General features: G+C 36.5%; 1 protein-coding gene across 1 annotated transcript; it reads left to right on the top strand.

The window, feature by feature from the left end:
- Window positions 1-395: 395 nt before the first annotated feature.
- LOC124373809 lies at window positions 396-1,346 on the top strand. Its single transcript, XM_046832143.1, has 2 exons — window positions 396-887; window positions 1,057-1,346. Exons 1-2 carry the CDS (start codon window positions 396-398, stop codon window positions 1,327-1,329), a joined length of 765 nt encoding a protein of 254 aa, XP_046688099.1. The 3' UTR covers window positions 1,330-1,346.
- The last annotated feature ends 9,232 nt before the right edge of the window (window positions 1,347-10,578 follow it).

Genomic DNA, 10,578 nt, shown 5'->3' with positions numbered 1-10,578 from the left:
AAGCGCTTTCTTCTGTGTCTTATGATATAGATATTGGATAAAGAAACACTTGTTTTAAAACCAAATTAGGTTAGTTTAAATCTAAAATATGGCGACGGGGCAAGTTTTCGAATACTAGCCGGGGCAAGTTTTCGCTATCGAAAACCTGCCCCGTCTTTTCCAAATATAATTCATGCTAAATTTACTCATTGATTTTCACTTAAAGTCAATAAATATGTATTGAAAGAAGATTTAAAACAGTGAAAATGCATTGTATATTAACAATTTGGCAGTAAATGGGTTATAAATAGTAATTTAAAATTCTCTTCATATTTAATCAAATTTCCTCAGTTTTTTTTAGGGTAGGCCTAAATATAATTAATTTAACGATTTCCATTCTTCATTTCAGTTTCATCATGGTTCGCAATTACGTGAGAAAGACAGGAAGAGGGAAGTATGAAATTGAGACAATGGAGAGAGCGGTAAAAGAAGTGAGGGGAGGGAGAAGTATGAGAAGCGTAGCTGCAGAATTTGGATTGTGTGATAGAACACTAGCAAACTATTGCAAGAAATTGTCCGCTGCACCAGGTTCTACTGATCCCTCAAATGAAGCGGTGATTATTCAACCAAATCCTATTATATCTACTACAGTAAACAATGATCTGGTGATTCCTGACACATCTACTCGTGATCCGGCGATTCCTGGCACTTCTACCCATGATTTGGCAATTCCTGGCCCATCTACTCGTGATCCAGTGATTCCTGGCACTTCTACCCATGATTTGGCAATTCCTCCTGGCCCATCTGTTCGTGATCCGGCGATTCCTGGTGCTTCTACTGAAGGTACTGCTGCAACAAGCCAGTCAGCTCAACCATGGTCGCAGTTTGGCTACGCACGGAACTGGAAGGTAAGATTCCTTATGCAGTAGCCTATATTTAAACACGCTATATCTTTATCATAGAGCCTATTAAATTTTTTACTAGGTTAAGAACTTAGGGATTTCACTGGGGCAAGTTTATTTCTCGCATTATAGAAGAGAAATAAACTAATTGTTGCGTTGGTTTTTGTCTGTCCAGGTGTTTGAGCCATTCCAAGAACAAATGCTGGCTGAGTATTTGCTCAAGGCATCTGATATATACTTTGGATTAACGCCTAAGGAAGTTAGACGATTTGCGTACACTTACGCTGTAGCATGTAATTGCAAAATACCCCCAAGCTGGTCAGAAAATGAAATGGCCGGCCCTGACTGGTTCACCTCATTCATGAAGAGAAATAAAACACTTTCCATCAGAACTCCTCAAGCAACTAGTATGTCCCGGGCAACAAGTTTCAAACCGGACGAACGTTGACCTGTTTTTCAGGAACCTAACCACTGTCCTCCAACGATTTCAGTATGGGCCTAATGATATATGGAACGTTGACGAGACTGGCGTCACAACCGTTCAAACGACCAGATAGAATTGTAGCGCGGCGTGGATTTAGGCAAATAGGGAAACTAACTTCCGCTGAACGAGGAAATCTCGTCACAATTGCGTTTGCAGTGAATGCAGCAGGCAATAGTATTCCCCCGTTCTTCGTATTTCCTAGAGTAAGATACCATGATCACTTCATCCGTGACGGGCCTCCTGGTTGCGAAGGCGATTCAAATCCTTCTGGATGGATGAAGGAAGCCAATTTCCTGAAATTTGCCAAACATTTTGTCTCTCAGGCCAGATGCTCCAAGGAAAAACCTTGCATTCTATTGCTAGACAATCATGAATCGCACTTATCAGCCGACGTCTTAGATTTATTTAAAGACAACGGTGTGACCTTACTCTCATTCCCCCCTCACTGCAGCCACAAGCTTCAACCTTTGGACCGTTCTGTGTATGGACCTCTTAAAAAATACATCAACACTGCGTGTGATGCTTGGATTTGTACAAACAAAAGACCTATGGGGATATATGATATACCATCCATTTTGAAATCGGCAGCACCTCTGGCGTTAACACCAACTAACATTATGGCTGGATTCAGAGTGTCAGGTATTTTTCCTTTGAATCCATTGATCTTCACGGATTCTGATTTCATGCCGAGCTACTTTACTGACAGGCCTGCTCCAGCTGGAAACAATCCCTCCTCAGAACCAAATTTGGACCAATCGTCTGAGAATCCTCCAGCACCAAGCTGTCTATCACAAGTAGCTTCTTGCCCTTCACCAGAGGATGTGAGGTCCCTCGAAAAAGCAGGGCCACGAAAAGAAACCACAAAGGGACGGAAGAAAAGGAAGTCGAGTATTTTTAAAACCGACACCCCAGTTAAAGAACAGCTGCGACTTGAACAAGAAATGGCCAAGCAAAAACGTATCAAACTAGAAAAAACACAACAAAGCAAAGGAACTACAAATTTAAAGTCTGTCAAGAAGGGCCTTTTCAAAAATAAATCAGCTAATGCTGAAAAAGCAAGTAGACCTTCCACCAAGAAGAAATCAACCTCACGTCAGAATTTGTCAGATGATGAAGAAGAGACTGACTCCGTCTGCATCTATTGCTTGGAAAAATACAGCAATTCGAAATCAAGTGAGCAGTGGATACAGTGCACCCGCTGCAAACGATGGGCACACGAAGATTGCATTAAAGGCGATTCTGCGTATTTTGTTTGCCTCAACTGCGACAGTGACGATGATGCCGAATTTTGCTAAGATTAGTTGTTATGAAAACAAAAACAATGTCATTTTCATTAATTATACGAGTGTGTTAAAAAAATGTGTGTTATTTTCCTTACAGATGTATTTTAATGCATGCGAAAACTTGCCCCAGGGTAATAAAATGCTGTGCGAAAACATGCCCAGGGTACGGGGCACGTTTTCGCACATGACTTACTTTTACTTTTTGGTGTTTTTATTAAAAATAGTTCATATTTCATCAAAGAAAATACTCTCTAATTGTAGCTGAAATACCACTGAGTGTAATGGTATGTCTTGGTTTGTTGTAGGTTTTAAGGAAAAAAAATACAAAAAATTAAGACATATAAATGCGAAAACCTGCCCCGGTCTCCCCTACCATATTTTTGTTAATTTTTTGTACCTTTTTGTAACACCAATGAATAATATTGTACCAAACTCGCTTATTAATAAATTAGTATATGTAAACCGAGGAAACAGTTAGACCTGACGTTGATATTTTATGTTACAGTTACATCATATTTTAGAAACTATTTTGTACTATTGTGTACCACGTTATAAAGTTGTTATACTAGCTATTAAACAGAAATTAAAGCAATTTTTAGTAGGAGGTCTTCTACGGCGTTGCTGAATTCGCGGACCGCGAGACAAGAGTTTTAAGGGCCGTCCTGCTTTAGTCTTAAATTATGTTTTTAGAACTTTTATAATACATTTTCAAGTTTTAAACCATTTTAAAAGTTTTTAACTGTTTTAAAGTTTTAACTATTTAAAAGTAGTTATAATTGTATATTTTTAATTATGTAAAGTTGTTGTATAATTAGTGTTTAATTTGGCAAAATTTAATTTGAAGTAACCTGTACTGATTTTGTATACTTGTATTTCAAATAACGTATGCCATGTTTTAAATAAATACTTGAATGTTGAATGTTCTATTAAATTTAGTTGTGTGCTCTTGACAATTAGCTTAGAATTAAGATGAAAGTGACGCATGCTATACAATATGTGACTTGGTTTTACAGCAATAAAGAGATTTATTATTAATATTTAGCAATAAGGAAATACAAAACGGGAAACAAAGGTATAATCATCCCGTGGTCGATATTATGGGTGATTAAACGAATTAATTTAATTAATTTTATTATTTTTGTACCATTCGATACTGTGAATAATAATATTCTCGTACTAAGTAATGGATTAATAAACTAATTATCTTCAGACAGAGACACATACAGAACACAGAGAACAGAAGGACACATACAGTCGTGGTCTACAAATACAGTTTTGTTTTTAGGTTAAGCGTACTTGCTTCTAAGAAACTGCTAATCAAAAGACAAATATATATGTGCAAGGTTAACAAAAATGTTGTCTATACTCCCCTGTCAGGCCTTAGGATGATGCCTGTAATAGTTGACCTAAAAATATAATCATAAAGAATATTTAATATGGCATTTGAGTCTTTGTTATGACTGGTAGGACGCCAACAAACAACGCATTTCTTTTTCGTCGATTTACGTATATTCATGTACGTTCATTAATTATTAAGATGGTTTTACTAACCGACCGCTATAACGTGTTTCCGTCACACTGTGTGTGAAAACTAAAAATTAGATGAGTAATGTAAATGAAATATCGTGCTTTGAAAATATATTAAACTTGAAGTACATATTTTCGATGTCCATACATGATCGCGTCTACGCGTAATGCACGCAGTGGCGGTAAAAAACATGCAATTAATAATTTCATGTCTCAAAATTTGTGTAGTTGTATACGCAGTAAATATATCCTCTATATATAGAATGTCCCACGAGGAGATTTAAACGTTTGATTTTATATTACTTGCCCATTTATGCACCGAACAATTTTCTAACTCTACACAATTAATAAAGTAGGGGTTTAAAATATTCTGTGAAAATTTCAGCTCAAACATACATTTATTAACATTTTTTCGTTCTCCCGTACCCCAGCTTCACTGGGAGGTACTAAACATTTGTGGTAGTAACCTCCCCACATTCGGTCGTCCTAGATACGCCTATGTATCTAGTATGATGTAATGCTGGGATGGGGGTAGTATTACCGGAATATTATCTACACTCCACCGGAATATGTTTAAATGATGTAGGCTAATATTGAATATTTCAACACAAACAAAGTGTATTGTGTACATGTAGGCCTACTATGTGTAATGTGTTTACTCATCATGTTACAAGAAGAAGTAGCGTACTTTAGTATTTTACTAATAATATTTTTCAATATAACTTCCATTAGAAACTTACAGTTATAATTTTTAGGGATGGCATTAATGCCAAAGAAAGGTCGTCCATCAACTTTTGCCAGTAGATGAAACTAGGCGTCTCATTTCGACACACAGGGACAAAATTGTGGTAGATGGATATATCGGGAAGAAAAACCACATATGGAATGACATATCTAGTGCCATCAATGCAATACCTGGGCTGAAGACCTCTGTGTCTGCATCTAATGTTTTATCTTGTGGTGAAGGAGAACAGGTAGGTTCAATGATTTTATAAGTTTTAAAATAAGATGTCTATTATGTATGTGTATCGATACCAGGCGCTCTATAGTGTTCCACTACAATAGGGTTATTCTCACGGTTTTTAACTTTCATAATCTTGTTACTTTTTGCGGTATTAAGCTTTAATAAGATTAACCCTCCGCAATCTTTGGCAACCACTGGTACCAAGAAACCTCCTTTTTGAGAACATTAGCGACATTTCATCTTTTCAGAGGGACAATATTTATTCTGTAACGTTAAAAGGAGTTTGAGATTTTTTCTGAACAAAACTGTTATAATATTGGAAATTAAAATTAGTTTTAAGCACTTCTTAAAAAAAGAGAAATCCTTCATGATTTGAAGGCACAAAGTGGGATGGTAAGAATGCACAAGTTTTAACTTTATTTTTATTGGCCTACAGTCAAAATGGCTGCCAATAAATGAGAATATTCAGTATATATTTAATTTTTTTATGGCGTTTTATGATCGAAGTTGGTTTCCATTCGTTTATATTTTCTCAATCAGAGCACGAGGCAAACTCGACGATGGTACTGGAAATACCATACACAGAAAGTGTATTTCATACAGATGGAATTTGATTCTTTATAACCAAATTATGTTTCGAGACCTATCTATGTAAATACAAGGAAATTACCTGACTGACTTATTGACTCATCAACGCCTAGTAAAATTATTAAAGTTCAAAACATGACGTGTGGTATATGCCTTAGGGTGGTCCGAAACAATGTTCATTACACTTAAATCTAAAATGTATCAACAGATTACAATAGCTTGAGACTACGATTATCTCAGAAGTGTTGAGAATATCATAGAAAAAGAATATGTCAATCATAGTGTCCTGTTTTTCAACATGAACGGTATGAAGTCGTTATATATTCGTAATATATTTTCATTACTACTTCATTGCAATCCTGCTACTTCTCTTATCCATTACTGATCTATGTTCTTAAAGGTACGGGCTCTTAACTACTCTTCTTCACTCTGACGGATCTACCAGTTCTGTGAAATCCCCGAGAGAAGAACGAATATCCTCGTCCAGAACGAAAACGAAGTTTCGACGAAATTTCCAGTGATGAATTTGCAGGAGAAGTTAAAAACTTTAAAAACTACTTTAAGCAGGAAAGGCTGGAATGACATGAGACCAGATCATGCCACATACAAGGACGGGAAGACTGTTAAGAGAACATATTTTCAATTAAGACGACACACATTATGGACACACATTTTCAATTCTTATTTACGGACATATACAAAACTGCCGTGTAAACTTTCGTACTCCGGAGGGCGTGTTTCAATGTCGGATGTTTTGCATGCTATTACGATTGTTGGTCATTGCACTTTTTGCAAATCAAAACTTCATTCATGTCCAAGTTGGCAGAAGAAGGGGAAACTGCTGAATTCGTCTGCAAATACGAAGGAAATTTTAACATTATACACCATATAAAGTTAAAAAGATATTTAGCTAGACATGCTTTAAAAGTAGCTTTGAATGGTGTTATAGACAAAAATGTAGCATCGACCGCGTAACAAAGGCTTCGAGCTGATAAACTGATGTGTTTTGGAAACCAGAACCTGCAAATTTGCCCTCTACAAGTCAGTTAAGACATGCAAAAGCCAAACATAGCGCCTTACGAGCAGACGAAAACTCCATTGTAGCTATGGTGAAAGCTATGCATGCTTCTAGATAAGTTAACATAATAAGACACGTTACTTACGACAAATTGTGAGTCGGGTATCATAGTTCTGCGCAAATTCAGGTATATAGACAACACTGAAGAATAACTTCCCTTTTCTGCATCAATTGATGGCAACTGGAGGAGTAGTGAAGCGCTTAGAATGAGCTCCGGGAGTAAAGACAGGCAACATATGTTTGTACAGATTTGTGGTTAGGGGAAAGGAATCACAGAAAATGTATCCAGTGTGCAGCCTTCTTTCGGAGAGTTATGACACATAAACATTGCGCCATTGGTAGCGTGCTTCCTCCACAACCATCATGTCAGCCTGCGTCCAAGCTTTTACTTCATTGCCGTCACTTAAAGCTTACTGTGGGCGCTGTGCACAACTCTTGGGTCTTGCAGATGAGATGAATGTTCTGTGCCTGACATTGCCATGCCACAAAAAGCATGAGGCAACATTGCTCCGACTCAGACTCAGGGAGAAGGGTAGGTTCTGATAATACTTGTGCGCAGAACTCCAAGTCCCAGGTGCTAAGGCTCTAACCTAACTGTGTTCTTCAAGTTTGTTGTTGAAAATTATTTGTTTAATGGGCGCCACCCCGTTGGTAAGGTTGCTGAGGGTAACGACGGGGAAGAAACCCTTCCAAAAGCACACAGTAAGGCAGACCCAAAGCCCTAACATTTATTCATGCTCGGTTCACAAGCTATGATATGAACCCCAATAATACACTATTAGTTTCCTGGAAATCCACTAATGGCATCTAAAGTTATTTCACCTTGATAAACTCAAATTTTACTAAACCACTATGTTTGTGTATCTCGGCACAACTCCATCCTTAAGTATGAAGTGCTGATAACTAATTGTAATCCAGTCCTGAGGGGACTCTAGGTTACACAGCAAAATTATTTAAATTTAATTGGCATATATCAGTTTATTTAATCTAATTGTGGTTGTTATATTTTTCAATTCCACAAAACTATCACTAAATTATGAAGGGAAATTAAATACTGTATATATATCAGAAAATCTTGGATTTATTTAAACATGATCAAATTAAGAACCCATTTCAAAATTCCAAAAAGACAGGAAACATATTCAGCTCATCAACCTGATAAGTATCAGTTCAACTTTCTAATAAACTCAATGAGAGGAAGTAAATATTCTTAATCAGTGACCTTAGGTCGAATTCACAAGTATTCACAACAATTAATTTCAATAAAGTATGATAAATCTCCAAAATATATATATCAGAAATCACCATGGCGGACAATAATAAAAATCTATCACAATAATCAATGATCAGTACTTAATAGCTATAATCAATATTCAATTATGACAATAAACAACAAAGCAGGTGGCCACCGCTGAAAATAATACTCATGAAAAACAAACATTAAACATTTATATGAACACATAATAACTAACATTTACTAGACATTTAATAACTAACATAATTGACAAATGAAGCGACGAATTGCATCACTGGCAGAGTCCAGAAATGCCCCCTGGAATGTCCAGAAGTCTCATAACCGCACCAATATGAAATAGAATCGTTGTATTTAACTTTGACTATCACAGTCTAAGTCCGTGCTGGCCAGCCAAATCCAAAATAATATTTATTCAAGTTCACCAAGTGGAAAAGAATGACTATTCTATCACTTATCGGTTCGTGACAGGCGATACGGTGAGTGAAGTCCCAGTAAGTAGGCACACGGCAGAGGCAGTGCGGTGCGGCGGGCCAATGTCACCACGGCCACCGGTCAGCGGCGACGACACGGGAGCGGCGATGCGGCGTGATGCTGATGGCTGTGGCTGTCAACCAACCGTTCCGTTCGCTTGACGATGTCCGGAACGCAAAATAAAACCCTACATATTCAATATAACTCAGTAAAATAAGGCAAAATAAGGATGCAACCCCGGAATGAAAGACAACAAGCTGAAAATTTGCACACGTCCCCACTTCGACGGTATAAAACCCACCTCAAAAGTCTCACAAAATAACATGTAAAAGATAAATGATAATCTATTATTGGACAGTTTGTACAAAATCACAAGTACGAAAATAAGGTTATTATTTAGACACATTAGAAACTTTACTAAACAAAATCATTAATTGTCATTTAAAATCATTACTACGAGATATATCAGAGATATGAAACATTAATAAATTTACGAGATATGAAACATTAATAAATTTGGCTCTGAAAATAGTGGACAATAATTAAATATTATATACGGACAGTTAGCTAGTAGAGCAGCTAATAACCTGTTCTTAACGACGAAAGGTAAATATTTTTAAGATAAATATATTGATAACAAACACACTCATATTCTGTGGCACAAATAAAATCAAGTTACTACTGGCAATATTCAATAAGGTTACTGCAATATTCATTGTCATCGAACAATTGTGTACAAACCACAATCGTTGTCTCAAAATTGACAAATTTACAACTTTACATTTTACAAATTACACTGTTCTTTAAACATACAAGACAAATGAGACATTTATATTCACAAACAAGAACGTACTTGATTTTTTTTTTTATAAATATACATTTTACTTTAACATTAGACATTTTAAGGCTACAAAATATTACTGAAAACAGATTTTAACTACCCTAAATTCTACTCCAAGTTTCTTCTTCCTTCAAAATTAATATTGCATAATTGGCTCGTATTCATTTAAAAGCTACAGTTAGATTTATATGAGTGAATTTTATATCGCTATACACATTAAACAGACAGTACTATTTTCATATTCAGCTCTTTCCCAATAAAAATACAAATTTGGGCAGTTTATCACACAAACATAAAATATTGACAACACAATAAACGAAACCCTAATTACTTTTAAAATAAGTAATCATACATTAAACATCGTTCTTATGTACCATGTGCCTTACTTAGGATTGTCCAAGCATGAATAAAGAGAACCTATTTTAATGATTGCAAAAGTCTAATAATGATTTTAAATTTTAACGCTTTTAAATATTGCTTTTGACAAAGATTTGAATTATAGAAAATGACGGTCTGCCTTACCTCTAAGCAAAATTTTCCCTGAAGAAAATGCTGAAAATCCACGACGTGAAGAGGGCTTCCACAATCCAAGTGAACAGGTCGGCAGCTCATCCACAACAAGCCTAATTGTCGAGACAATGCCATATCACCCGCTCAGGATTAAACTTGCGGCGCACCGGTCTAAGGTCCAAAGTGGCGGCTCTGGCTAGGCAACAGCGCTTACGGCAATTTCTCAGCGCCCAACATAACTTTGATAGGCAAATACTGCACGCTCAGTTTTAGGGAATGCATCGGCCAACTTTGCGGGCTAGCTTCCGCAGTGGAAATGTCTAGTTGGGTGATCAATCCAACTTCCGAAAATGAGGTCCATAAAACATAAACGTTACAATACTCCCCCACCAAAAGAAAATTTCTTAAATTTTTCTCAATCTAAGTATACGCCTTGAGGTCAGAGATGTGCCAATTTCCTATGTTCTTGCCTTCTTCGTCTCGAAGCTGATATATCAAAGGGGATATTTTTTTTGATATTATAAAAGGACCTGTAAACTTGGGTGCTAATTTTGCACAAAATGCTTTGGCTGCGTCCGATTGCGGGAAGTTCCTTTTCCACACTCGATCATTGACTTTGAAGTCCATTGGTCTTCTTCTGAGATTATAGCGTTTTGCATTCTTTTCGTGATTTTGAATAAGCCTTTCTTGAACTTC

The sequence above is a fragment of the Homalodisca vitripennis genome, unplaced genomic scaffold (genome assembly GCF_021130785.1).
Source record: "Homalodisca vitripennis isolate AUS2020 unplaced genomic scaffold, UT_GWSS_2.1 ScUCBcl_6472;HRSCAF=13697, whole genome shotgun sequence".
Taxonomy (NCBI): domain Eukaryota; kingdom Metazoa; phylum Arthropoda; class Insecta; order Hemiptera; family Cicadellidae; genus Homalodisca; species Homalodisca vitripennis.
Note: the sequence above shows the minus strand (reverse complement) of the source record. Positions and strands in the feature narration are given on the sequence as shown.

Excerpts from the sequence above, each read along its gene's own strand:
- LOC124373809 (XM_046832143.1), top strand. The coding sequence starts at position 396 with ATGGTTCGCAATTACGTGAGAAAGACAGGAAGAGGGAAGTATGAAATT. Across the intron at positions 888-1,056 it reads GCTACGCACGGAACTGGAAG|GTGTTTGAGCCATTCCAAGA; the intron begins GTAAGATTCCTT and ends TTGTCTGTCCAG.